Raw genomic sequence first — 13934 nt, 5'->3', positions numbered from 1 at the left:
GCCATTATTTGCCTCTTTTTTCAATCTGACAAAACAGGCAGCTTAAATTGGGTGCAAACATCTCTCTGTCAAGCTTAGGAAGCCACTCAAGTCCTGTCTGAGGTTTCTGTGTCGCCCTCTCTCTCCTGTACCACCGTAACTGACAGCTGGCCTCCTGCATGGGCAGCTGGCCACAAAAGCACATTTCTGAACTAATTCTAAGTTCCACACTTGCACCTTTTCTTCAAGTCCATCATACCTGGCACGGACGGACGGTGTTCACTGCTGTGAACTTTATCTGGGCATCTCCAGCAGACAAGAGGGCCAGGACTCGCTCCTCTCACTGCGCCAGCCACGTTGCAGGCAAGCAGTGAACGGATGGTAGAAAAGGATTACTCGTGCACTGTAGGTAGACATTTATTTATGTATTTAGAGTTTACACATATGCCATAACTGTGATGCAGAAAAGTGAGCCCTTAACATTTAAAACAGCTCCAAGACACTTATTCTCTTCTGTGTCCCCAGCAAGTCCTGAGATCGAGGTAGAGCACACATTCCCACTCCCAAGGTGACCGAGGACCAGAAACCGCACTGACAGACATGGAGAGCACCGGGGAGATGCCACAGGAGAAAAACTCCACGTCGATCTGCAAATCTTTATTTTAGCACTTAAAAGAAATCACATATTCATTCCAACAGCTCTAGCGGCCTCGGCCACCCAATAAGTTACAGACACTCAGGTACTTGCAAGGCTCCTGTGCAGCTATGTAGCCAATCAAGTCAGGGCAAGTGGTCACCTGCCCACAAGCAGACACCAAGTTTGTCTCCCACAGGGACCCCTTGTCCAGCACAGACTGCAGATGCGGTCAAACCTTGCCTCCAGGCGGTGAAATCAGTAGAAGCCGCACGACTCGTGGCTGCTTTCACTCCAGAGTGTGTGTCTACTGAAGCAGAGCTGGAGGAGGTGGCAGAGGCGGGGGCACCGCGCGCCCGCCCAGCAAGGCAGGCATTCCCTGTAGTGCTCCGCAGGACAAACTCCGCAGCGTGTTCCTGGCAGATGGGTTGCGCAGCAGCCCTGGTCGAGGATTGCCCCTGCACCACTAAGACTGTTTGCTGGCAGGCTCCTTGTCTGGGAAGCTGGAGGGTTTCGAGGACTTCGCTTTGACCCACGGGTGCTCAAGTACTTCTGCCAGAGTGGGCCTGTGACTGGGGTTGTGCTTCAGCAGCCTCGAAATGAAGTCCTTGGCTCCCTCTGTCACGAAGTCAGGGAAGGTGAATTCAACCTGCAGTACAAGGGACAAATGTCACAAAACACAGGTTAGACCACAAACAGTACTCATGCTCAGACCTTAGCCTAGCACCTGGGCTCCTAAGCAAAGAATCCTGAGACGTGGCCGGCGCCGCGGCTCACTAGGCTAATCCTCCGCCTGCAGCGCCGGCACACCGGGTTCTAGTCCCGGTTGGGGCGCCGGATTCTGTCCCGGTTGCCCCTCTTCCAGGCCAGCTCTCTGCTGTGGCCAGGGAGTGCAGTGGAGGATGGCCCAGGTGCTTGGGCCCTGCACCCCATGGGAGACCAGGATAAGCACCTGGCTCCTGCCATTGGATCAGCGCGGTGCACCGGCCACGGCGGCCATTGGAGGGTGAACCAACGGCAAAGGAAGACCTTTCTCTCTGTCTCTCTCTCACTGTCCACTCTGCCTGTCAAAAAAAATTAAAAAAAAAAAAAAAAAATCCTGAGACGTGCCAGGTCCTCTCAGTATGTCTTACCCGTGATATTCTTCTGTAGGTCTCTTGGTATGTGTTTGCCTCAAAAGGAGGCTTCCCAACTAAAAACTCGTAGCAAAGAACTCCCAGGCTCCAGAGGTCCACCTTCTCGTCATGCATGCGGCCCTCAATCATCTCGGGGGGCAGGTAGTCCAGCGTGCCACACAGCGTAGTCCTCCTAAACACAGATTTTCATTATTGCAGCCACCACTAAAACTCATCAGCAGTCATGCTGACACTGCGTGGGCAGTCTCCTAGGCCAGACCTGTCGCTGGTAGACCCGACTAAATCCCAGCTCCAGCCTGCAACCAGGCCTCACCCTAACACTGTCCAACTCCAGAACCTCCTTGAATAATCTGACCCAGATGAAAGAAATTCTTCAACAAAATCACCTACAGAATTTCTTGGGGGAGCTGGCGCTGTGGCGTAGCGGGTAAAGCCACCGCTTGCAGTGCCGGCATTCCATATGGATGCCAGTTCAAGTCCCGGCTGCTCCACTTCCGATCCAGCTCTCTGCTATGGCCTGGAAAATCAGTAGATGGCCCAAGTCCTTGGGCCCCTGCACCCACGTGGGAGACCTGGAGAAAGCTCCTGGCTCCTGGCTTCAGATCCGCACAGCTCCAGCTGTTATGGTCAACTGGGGAGTGAATCAGCGGATGGAAGACCTCTCTCTGTGGGTAATTCTGACTCAAATCTTTAAAAAAAATTTTCTTAGACTTCTGGAGATAATTCAACATTTAGAATATTAGATCTTAATGTTAATTTCCTTACGACTGACTGGTTGTGATTACAGAGGAGAATGTCCCGATTTGTAGATGTATACTCCAGTGCTCAATGATTAAACATCTGCAACTTATTTTCAAAAATTCACCAAAGGGGCCAGCCAGCATTGTGGTACAGCGGGTTAAGCTACATCCTGCATCACTGGCATCCCGTGAGCACCATCTCATCTAGCTCCCTACTAATGCACCTGGGAAAGCAGAGGAAGATGGGTCAGGTGTTTGAGCCCCTGCTGTGTGGGAGACTCAGATCAAGTTCTTGGCTCCTGGCTCCAGCCTGGCCCAGCTGCTGCTGTTGCAGCCATCTGGGGAGTGAACCAGCAGATCAAAGATATCTCACTCTCTGCTTCTCCGGGTCACTCTGCCTTTGAAATAAATTTTTAAAAATAAATTAAAATAAAAAGTTCACCAAACCCAGCTGCAGTCAGTATGACAAAATGAAAACTTGGAATGCAGGTGGTGGACACACAGGTCTACCAGTGACTACTAACTGCATTTCTAAAGTTTTTCTAACGAGGCTGGAAATAAGCTGGGGGGTGGCAGACACCCAGCCAGGAGTGTTCTGCAGGTCACGCAGAACTGTGTTCAGCCATGCCTGGTGCAGTGAGCACAGGACTGTTCACTCAAGTGAACTGTGACCTGCGACTTAGCAGCCACCTCTGCAGACGCCAGAGCCCTCCTCAGCACTGAGATGAGATGGACTAAGTCAGGGGTTACAGAGCACCTGTCCACAGTAACAAAGAAACTGGCGGTCATTACCATCTGGGATGCAGGGGGAAGTGACCAGCAACATTTATATAAAGGACTTCTTCAAAACAAGGTGCTATCTTTCCGTTGCTGATGACACCACTGGGCAGGGTAAGGTAAAGACTCAACCCTTCGACCTCGTGAAACCTACGGTTCTTTGTTATTTGTCTCACTGATGACAAGAGCCCCCACTCAGAACTATCAGTCCAAAAAGACAAGACTCCAACAGCAGGTGGGATAGACTGTTGGAAACAGCAGGAATGGTCTGTAACAGGAGGGTATCCCCGCAGCCCCTCAGGCTGCACTATTTATTTTAACTTTCATTTGGAAAATTCACCCAAGACTTAAATTGTTAATCAAGTCCCTTTTTTATTATTTATTAAAGATTTTAATTATTTGAAAGGCAGAGAAAAGCAGAGGTAGAGAGAGATCTTTCCATCCACTGGTTCACTCCCCAGATGACTGCAACAGCCAGAGCTGCAGCGATCCAAACCCAGGTGCTTCTTCCAGGTCTCCCACGTGGGTGCAAGGGCCCAAGCACTTGGGCCATCTTCTGATGCTTTCCCAGGCCACAGCAGAGAGCTGGATGGCAAGTGGACCAGCCAGGACTCAAACCGGCGCCTATTTGGAATGCCGGCACTGCAGGGGCTTAACCTGCTATGCCACAGCTCTGGCCCCATGCTTCAGCTCTAGGGACAGAAAGGCTCCCCCTCCTGTTGACAAACAGACCAAAGGGAATCTAAGTAACAGCTGCCTTGATGCGCCCTCAAAACCAACCATTTTCAAAGTTCCCCAGAGGAAATGTTGTTGGACCAAGACAGATTTGTTGCTTTCTAAAACAGCTTCAGGAAACAGAGCCGCCTCCTCCACTCCCACTCCCACTCCCAGCGTCCCTGTTAGCTTAAGGGCTCCTCCCCCTCTGTCACACACTTGTCATCTTTGGCTTATTCACCCCCTTCATTAGTCTCTAAAGACATTAAGCATCTTTAATCCTAGGCCCAGAACACCCTAAGTAGCCCCAAACAGCTAAAGAACAAAATTTTCTTGAAGCCACTAGTTTATTATCAGGTCGAAATTACTCTGCCCCACCCTTGCAAAATCTACATGTAACTTATATTTTGCTCATGGTTAGGCCCCGGGGTTTCTGCTTAAGCAAACCACCTCCATCTCTGAAGTCACCTACCTGGAGGATGGAGCGTGTACCGACCACCCGAAGTCTGCAATCTTCAGCTCCCCAGCTGATCCAAGAAGCAGGTTCTCGGGCTTAATATCTCTATGAATGACTCTCTTTGAATGACAGTACAACAGGGCGTTTGCCAGCTCGGTGATATACTGTTTGAAAAGAGCATGGGAAGCCTGTTTCAGGTTCTATAACAAAGCTAATGTTCGACAGACATCTCTTCTGAAGGGAGCACCCACGGAAACGAGCATTCCTGCAGGATTCCTGAGGCAAACACTGCAGAACCACGCACGAGCCTCCGAGTCGAGAGACCTGACTGACGGCACCTAGCATCGGGAGGGAGTTACCCAGTGCCCAGTTACCGCCTCGCTAAGCAGCTGATGTGCTGTGCAGACGGTGACGACGAGCTTGCCTGTCCCCTCACATGGCCAGTTATGGCCCAGCAGCAAGGATTGAACGGGTACAAATCAGGGATTCTAAGGTGCAAACAACGCTTGAAGAGTTGAAGGCTTCCAAGTGTAGTCAGCTCCCATTTTTTTAAATCAAGACCATTCAAAAACAAAAGGATTTATTTGAAGCTAAAATTTTACTTCAAGACTATCGGGGGAAAACTACTCCACACAATAAACAGATACACTGAATAATACTATAACTAAACGCATCCCCCAAAAATGTTAGAAACTGAATAATCATGGCCGGCACCGCGGCTCACTAGGCTAATCCTCCGCCTGTGGCACTGGCACCCCGGGTTCTAGTCCCGGTCGGGGCGCTGGATTCTGTCCCGGTTGCTCCTCTTCCAGGCCAGCTCTCTGCTGTGGCACGGGAAGGCAGTGGAGGATGGCCCAAGTGCTTGGGCCTTGCACCTGCATGGGAGACCAGGAGGAAGCACCTGGCTCCTGGCTTCGGATTGGCGCAGCACGCCAGCCATAGCAGCCATATGGGGGGGGGGGGGGTGTGAACCAACGGAAGGAAGACCTTTCTCTCTCTATGCCTGTCCAAAAAAATTTAAAAATTAAAAAGAAACTTAATAATCCAGTAGAGTTGGGGGGGGGGGCCTCATGGGAGATGTTAAGTCATGGCAACTCCAGTCAGTGAACCAGTACAGACTGTAAAAGGGCTGGAGGCTGCAGGATTCTCTCTGCTTCTCTCCTGCCCTCCCTCCTCTGCCCTAAGCTGGAGCAAGAAGGCCCCTGCAGAACCGAAGAAGGAAACCTGTTGTGCATACACCCCCCACCTGCAGTTTGTTCTGTGGTGCTGCAACAGAATACCTAAGGGCAACAGCACACAAGACAAGCAAATCAGCCCCTTTGTTACTTTGTTTCCTAGGGAAAGGATTTTCCACTCCCATCTCAATGTACAGATTTAGCAAGCAAGACCACTGTTTGTTTTAACACATAAATAAGAACTCTTTATTAGCTTATTAGTAGATGTAGCTCTAGATAAACTTTTGAGAGGAGTTTGTCTCCAAGTAATTGCTAGACAGGACTGAACCTTACTTTAGAAACTAAATTTCACTATGAGAGAGGACACTTCATTCTTTCAGCCCAAAGCCAGAGATGAGAATTTAGACCACAGTAAACTGCTCCTCTATGCCTACGTGGAGTTGTGATGTTTTGATTAAAACCCCAGTGGGCAAGGATGCTCCCTGCTCACAATCCTGGCCAGGCAGCATCAGTGGAATCAGAGCTCAGAGCGCCCCGGCATCCACCCACACCACCACTCAGATGTTGTCAGATGACGGATGTTCGGACATCCCTCTCTCTTCTCTACAACCAGATTTTAATTGATCTGAAAACAGATGTAACGAATCATTCTAAGGAAACTAAAAAGAACTAATTATTCATTTTCTCCCAAATAGCAATCTGCTCGAACCAAAATGAATTCTGTCTTGACTGAAACCTTATATGTGCGGTAGAAAATGAGTACTGTGTAAATAATCTTACAGTCTGGATATAAAGTGTGCCTTTTTAAGTAGATCAACAGTAGAAAATGAAGAAAAAGATTAACAATAAAAACAAAGCTACAACCCACAATAAGAAAGAATAAAAGAACCAGAGGTAGGTCCTATTAGTACCTTAGAGTCACTTCTACTAGTGAGTGTAGATTTCCTTACTGATCTTTAAGAGAAAGTTGGCCCAACAGATGAATTCCTAAGAAATATTGGTTGCTGACTAAATAAGAGACTGGTTTAGTTAGTACTTAAAAGCAAGGTAGATCTATTTCTATGTGTACCAGCAAACATTTATGATTAAGTTTTATAAAAAGAATAGGTCCAGTTTTCACTGCAAACAGAAGACCAGAGGCTGTTCACTTTCAGTGGTGTGATTCCATTAGTAGCATAAACTCACCTGAGGTCAGTGTCATTTACATCACTGCCAAGAGGAAAGAAAACTAGCTCATGCATTACCCAGAGATCTAAGAAACCCAACAGTTCTAAGTAACCACTGTTCCGTGGAGCCATCGCCTGCGGATCCCACAAGAAACAGCCCAAAAGCTAAGACCCTCCAGCTTCCTAAAACCAGTAATTCTATTCATAACAAAGGAAGACAATCAAAAGCACAACCCATGAAAGAAAAAAAAAAAACAGGTATGTTGGACTTGTACAAAATACTCATAAAACATAGTAGGTGACGTCTATCCAAAAATGTACAAAGAACTCTTAAAACTCAACAATAAGAAAACAAAAAGCCCAATTAAAATATGGCAAGGGCAGGCGTGCAGCGCTGTGGGGTAAAACACTGCTGGGACACCGGTGTCCTGTCCCGTATCAGAGTGGCTGCTTGAGCCCTGCTACTCTGCTCCCACTGCAGCCTCCTGCTAATGCATCCAGGGAGGCAGTGAACGATGGCTCACGTGCTTGCCGCCACCTGCAAGACCCAGACGGGGCTCTGGACTCCTGGCTCTGGCTTGGCCCAACCCTGGCTGTTGCAGGCATTTGTAGAGTGAACCAGAAGATGGAGATCTCTCTCTGCCTTTTTAGATGAAAGTAAATATTTACAAAAAAAAAAAAAAAAAGTCAAAAGATCCCGCTAGGTGTCGCAAAGATGATGCACAGGTGGCAAATACGCACATCAAGAGATGTCAACGTCATCACAAGGAAACTGCAACTAAACAAATGAGACACCACCGCTACAAGGACCAAACCCAAAACTCTGACATCGAATGCTGGCAAGCATCAGGAGCAGCATCAATCAATGATGGCAGAGCTGAGCTGCCAAGCCTGCAAAAGACAGATGACTGAAATGGACATTGCTAAGTGAAGAAGCCACTCTAAAAAGGCTACACACTGTTCTGATTCCAATTATCCGATACTCAACAAAGGCAAAATTAGACACTCAACAGATCACTGGCTACCAGAGATTGTGGGCAAGTGGGCAGAGTAGGTGACACACGGGATTTTTTTAAGAGCAGTGATACTGCTGTAATGGTGGATGCACAGCATTATGCCTTTGTCAAAACCCAGAGTTTGCCACACAAAAAGTGAACCTTGGTATAGGTGAATTTAAAAGGAAAACATTTAGGTCAGGGGACCCCAGGATACAACGCAGACTGTGACAAAAGAACAACCACATTACAAATGTACACACCACCTCATTCAAGGGCACAGTGTCACTCAGGAAGTGAGTGCAGTCTACACAAAACCAAGACAGAAGGAATTGTGGGACCAGCACTGTGGCACAGCGGGTAAAGCTGCCGCCTGCAGTGCCCGCATCCCACATGGGCGCCAGTTTGACTCCTGGCTGCTCCACTTCCGATCCAGCTCTCTGCTATGGCCTGGGAAAGCAGTAGAAGATGGCCCAAGTCCTTGGGCCCCTGCACCATGTGGGAGACCCAGAAGAAGCTCCTGGCTCCTGGCTTTGGATCGGCACAGCTCTGGCCATTGCGGCCATTTGGGGAGTGAACTAGTGGATGAAAGACCTCTCTCTCTCTCTCTCTCTCGCTCTCTCTCTGCCTCTCCTTCTCTGTTTAATTCTGACTTTCAAATAAATAAATCTTTAAAAAAAAAAAAAAAAAAAAGGGAAGACCTGCAGGAAAGCACCTTCCTCATTGATAATGTTTATCCATGTACACAGGGTAACGTCAACACTCCTGGTACCACGATCCATGTACACGGGTAAACGTCAACACTCCTGGTACCACCATCCATGTACACGGGTAAACGTCAACACTCCTGGTACCACCATCCATGTACACGGGTAAACGTCAACACTCCTGGTACCACCATCCATGGACACGGGTAAACGTCAACACTCCTGGTACCACCATCCATGGACACGGGGTAAACATACACTCCTGGTACCACCATCCATGTACACGGGGTAAACGTCAACACTCCTGGTACCACCATCCATGTACACGAGGTAAACGTCAACACTCCTGGTACCACCATCCATGTACACGAGGTAAACATCAACACTCCTGGTACCTTCATCCATGTACACGGGGTAACGTCAACACTCCTGGTACCACCATCCATGTACACGGGGTAAACGTCAACACTCCTGGTACCACCATCCATGCACACGGGGTAAATGTCAACACTCCTGGTACCACCATCCATGCACACTGGAACTGGGTGAGTAAAGGACTGCATTTGAAACCCGCTTCCTCACCGCTGGAACGTCAGTCACAGAGAAGCCAGGGCAAAGGCTAGAGGGACCTTTGGCTGTGGAACTGCGCTGATACCATCAGGGTGAACCCATGCTGGACTTAACAGAGATGAGCACTTATAACACAGGTACTATACATACACATGCATTCCTCTGCGCTGTAAGCAGAGAGGACACAGAACTGAAGACATTCCCCTAGTGATGAAGACACCGAGGCCCTGACCTTGGTTTTAATACCATCACCAATAAAAGGCACCAAGGGTCCCTGGAGGAAAGAATGACTAGTACTGGGGCAGGAAATAAACAAGGCTTCGAAGAAAATGACTCCAACCCCCCAAAAACCCCTACTATGATGATTTACACAGAATCATAAAAAATCCCAGTGACCAAAGCTGGAATATAAGCAACAAAATAAAAAACAATTGGATGACTCCAAATATGATCCTTGAGTCGAGTCCATGTTTTATTAAAAGAAATGACTGAAAGAATGGGATTAACAAACTTCCGGTACAGAACTGCCAATAGTTTATACAGCTCCTCTGCCTACTCACTGGCTATGCCCGGCAACTTCTGCTGAAAGAAGACAGTGTGGAAAGAGGAAAATCGTCCCTTCGCAGTGGAGAGGCCTGGCAAACACTGCCCAAGTCAAGGGACCAAGCCCAGCACCCTGTGACAGGTCAGTTAAGAAAACACACGCGCCTTCTGCAAGCCTCCTCTCAAAATCCAAAACCCTGGGGCCTGCACTGTGGCGTAGCAGGTAAAGCCACCACCCGTGACGCTGATAGCCCATATAGGTGCCAGTTCAAGACCCAGCTGCTCCATTTCCAATCCAGCTCCCTGCTAATGAACCTGGGAAAGCAGTGGAGGATGGCTCAAGTGCTCGGGCCCCTGCACCTGTGTGGGAGATCCAGAAGAAGCTCCCAACCCCTGGCTTCAGTCTGGCTCTGCCCCAGCTGTTGAGGCCATTTGGGGAGTGATCCAGCAAAACAAAAATTGCTATTGCTATCTCTCTCTCTCTCTCTCTCTCTCTCTCTCTCTCTCTGTCTCCTCCTCTCTGCAGAACTCTTTCAAATAAAGAAATCTTAAAAAAAAAAAAAAAAAAAAAAAAAATCCGGCCGGCGCCGCAGCTCGCTAAGCTAATCCTACGCCTTGCAGCGCCGGCACACCGGGTTCTAGTCCTGGTCGGGGCTCCGGATTCTGTCCCGGTTGCCCTCTTCCAGGCCAGCTCTCTGCTGTGGCCAGGGAGTGCAGTGGAGGATGGCCCAAGTGCTTGGGCCCTGCACCCCATGGGAGACCAGGAGAAGTACCTGGCTCCTGCCATCGGATGGGCGCGGTGCGCCGGCCGCAGCACGCCAGCTGCAGCGGTCATTGGAGGGTGAACCAACAGCAAAGGAAGACCTTTCTCTCTGTCTCTCTCTCTCACTGTCCACTCTGCCTGTCAAAAAAAATAAAAATAAAAATAAAAATAAAAAATCCAAAACCCTAATCTAACCATGAAGAAATTAAAGGAACCTAGATAAAGCATGGCTTCAGTTAGCAGTCATGTGCCTGTTGGTTCATTAGCTGTGACAAATATACTAATGCAAGACATTGATAACAGAAATCAATGCAAGGTCTATGGACTCTGCACTGTTTTCCCAATTTCTGTAAATCAGAAACTATTTATTTTTTATTTTTTTTTTTTTTGTGACAGGCAGAGTGGACAGTGAGAGAGAGAAAGGTCTTCCTTTGCCTTTGGTTCACCCTCCAATGGCCACGGCACTGCAGCCCGGCACACCGCGCTGATCTGATGGCAGGAGCCAGATACTTATCCTGATCTCCCATGGGGTGCAGGGCCCAAGCACTTGGGCCATCCTCCACTGCACTCCCTGGCCACAGCAGAGAGCTGGCCTGGAAGAGGGGCAACCAGGACAGAATCCGGCGCCCCGACCGGGACTAGGACCCAGTGTGCCGGTGCCACAAGGCGGAGGATTAGCCTAGTGAGCCGCGGCACCAGCCAGAAACTATTCTTAAAACAACAAAAACAGCACCATTCTCTTTATACATTTCCACAGAAAAACTGGAAAGAAACAAGTCACACATTTTACCTGGTTCTTGATTTTATCTGTCCATAAGGTACAAACTATTTTGACTATTCCATTTGAAATATCTGGTTCTATTAAGCTATCTCTCCATGAAGATAAAGCCCACTCTACTGTAACAAAAGGTCCATTACTGTGGAGAGCAGACAGAAAGGGAATGGAATGTTTGGACAACAAATGAAAACTCACGGTAGCAGTTCTCTGCTCATCAAACTTGGAAAGTTTCTGAAGCTCTCTGTAGACGGTTCCAAGCGGTGCATACTCCAGGATCAGGTACACTCGGGTGGCATCATGGAAGTAGCCATAGAGTCTGAGAATATTAGGATGCCTGCAACACAGATGAAGACGCTAACATGTGGCCTCAGAGCAGACACAAACTCCGCAATCAGTATCAAAATGAGCATTTCACGTGGGCCCGGAAACTACGAACTGCAAACCCTGTCCAAGAAGCATCTGCATACTGCTTGACACGCACTTTGTGACACTGATGGACCTCAGGTTTAATTGAGACCATCCCTTCGGGGCTGGCACTGTGGCGCAGTGGGTTAAACACCCTGGCCTGAAGCGCCAGCATCCCATATGGGCGCCGGTTCTAGTCCCGACTGCTCCACTTCCCATCCAGCTCTCTGCTATGGCCTGGGAAAGCAGTAAAAGATGGCCCAAGTCCCTGGGCCCCTGCACCCACGTGGGAGACCCAGAAGAAGCTCCTGACTCCTGGCTTCGGATCGGCACAGCTCCAGCCATTGCGGCCAACTGGGGAGTGAGCCATTGGATACAAGACCTCTCTCTCTCTGCCTATCCTTCTCTGTGTAACTCTGACTTTCAAATAAGTAAATATATCTTAAAAAAGAGAGACCATTCCTTCTTTCTTGTAGGCATTTTTACTCCTAAGGGAAGCTCCGTGGAATACCAATTTCTGCATATCAAAAAGACATGGCATCCCACAGTGGTGTGGCACCATGCACACAATGGCCAGAGGTGCACTAAACAGGCTGGCCAGGCTCAGTGTGGACCCGGGGGCGCACAGCCCATCCCAAACAGCAGACATGCTTGCCCCTAGCCAGTGCTGGCAGCAGAAGGTATTGGCCTGATGTGGCCGGATTTTAAATATTAGCATCTGATTCATACTTAAAATGCAATAAAAGCAAAAACAATACACACACACTCCCACCCCACTGACCCATGTCATCTGCAGGCTGCCAGTTTGCAACCTGTGCTTAACCTAGAATAAAAAGTGCCATCCCCCTTAATTATCTGTCCCCAAACGTTTGCACACATATTTGACCTCACTGAGAGCACTAAGCCCTCAGGAGATGTTCAGCACTGCTGCATGTACGTCTACCGCATCTGTGAAAAACGACACCAGGACTCAGTCTTTGTGGCCTACACGCTTGGCCCTCTCAAGCTGACAGGCCGGCAGCCCGATCTCATGCACTCACCGCAGGTGGGACTGGATTTCCACTTCCCTTCGGAGCTGATGCTCCACGCCTGCTTTCTCCAGCTGAGCTTTAAATAACACTTTGAGGGCCAGGATAAACTTGCTTTGTTTCTCTCTTGCCAAATAAACATTACCAAACTTTCCTTTACCCAGTGGACGACCAATGTCAAAATCTTCCAAAGTCCACTGCCTTCTAGAAAGGAAATTCAACATTTTAAAATGTGGAAAACCAACCTTTAGACACATTCTACAATTTTATACTCAGAACTGCACCCAACATGCACCCTCAGCAAAAACCAAGCCAATAACCATTATTGAGTCACAAACATTAAACGTGGCATCCTCAGCCGCCATCACTGAATCAGTGACAAGGCAAGAATTTGGATTTTACATTGGGAAATGCTCCAGGCTGTCCTATGCACAGCAGTACAGACCTAACAACACAAAGACCACGTAACAGGGTAACTGGCGAGGGAAGAAGGCTTCCCGGCCCTCTGTGGAGCGCCAGCTGCCACCCTGAGAGGCTGACACCGTGTGTGCAGAACCATTCGGAGCAGACATGGACCCACTGCCATGAACAAAAGCAGGCTGGACTCCACAGGACAGATGGGGCAGGACAGCCACAGAACCGAGGTTCCAAAGCTTCCCAGGGAGCTCAATGCAAGAAAGTCTGGCTTCTCCCCTCATTGTAGAGTCCAGACAGTTCAGAGAACGCAGGCTGTCTACTGGGAACACCTGGGAAAGACGCTCGCGCCAACCTCTGCTAAAGAGCAAGTACAATCTTACTTACGCTGTCAGAATCTGTACAGACTGCTACAGGACACAGTTTAAGGCCTGCACACTGCATAGGAATGGAATTAAAGCATGGAGGCACACATAAACCCTGGGTATTAGCCACTTCCTTCTAGAAGCAGACAGCACCGTTACTCTAACAGATTCATCCAAGTTTTTTTCTAAATTTGAAAAGCAACTTAAGAGAAACATCTCAGTCCCTAAATATCAATTAAAATTCATTCTTTTTTTAAAGATTGGGAATCTAGAAAATTAACTAAATTTAAAATGAAACGATGCACTCTAGTAAATGAACACAGAGCTTTGTAAACAAAAAAGCTTACTTTTTAGATTCTTCATTTTTCTGGTTTGATGTCAGTTCCTTTTCAGGATTATTTCCTATATGGAATAAGTTTGAAACCTGTTTTTAGAATAACTACATACAATCAGAAAGTCATGGATACAAATGAATCAAAGAATGGCTGTGAAAATGTTAACTAAAATATAAGCAGTATGCCAAGAAGGAATAATCTGGGCTTTTAGTTTTCTCACAGCAAGAAGACTGCTACACCCTTACCTGACTCC

General features: G+C 48.2%; 1 protein-coding gene across 5 annotated transcripts in view; it reads right to left on the bottom strand.

Annotated features, from left to right (window-relative positions):
* Positions 1 to 383: 383 nt before the first annotated feature.
* The window catches only part of AURKA (aurora kinase A), a 21497-nt gene continuing 7946 nt past the window's right edge, over positions 384 to 13934 (bottom strand). For all 5 annotated transcript variants that reach the window (XM_008274148.4, XM_008274147.4, XM_070051659.1 and 2 more), the window contains exons 4-9: positions 13694 to 13748; positions 12580 to 12771; positions 11330 to 11468; positions 4453 to 4601; positions 1747 to 1921; positions 384 to 1262 (exon numbers count right to left, since the gene is read on the bottom strand). In XM_008274148.4, the coding sequence (XP_008272370.2) occupies positions 1080 to 1262; positions 1747 to 1921; positions 4453 to 4601; positions 11330 to 11468; positions 12580 to 12771; positions 13694 to 13748 (893 nt within the window). In that variant the 3' untranslated portion in view covers positions 384 to 1079. The remainder of the gene's footprint in view (positions 1263 to 1746; positions 1922 to 4452; positions 4602 to 11329; positions 11469 to 12579; positions 12772 to 13693; positions 13749 to 13934) is intronic.

The sequence above is a fragment of the Oryctolagus cuniculus genome, chromosome 11, assembly GCF_964237555.1.
Source record: "Oryctolagus cuniculus chromosome 11, mOryCun1.1, whole genome shotgun sequence".
Lineage (NCBI taxonomy): Eukaryota > Metazoa > Chordata > Mammalia > Lagomorpha > Leporidae > Oryctolagus > Oryctolagus cuniculus.
The sequence above is the reverse complement of the archived record's forward strand: the minus strand, read 5'-3'. Positions and strand labels throughout refer to the sequence as shown.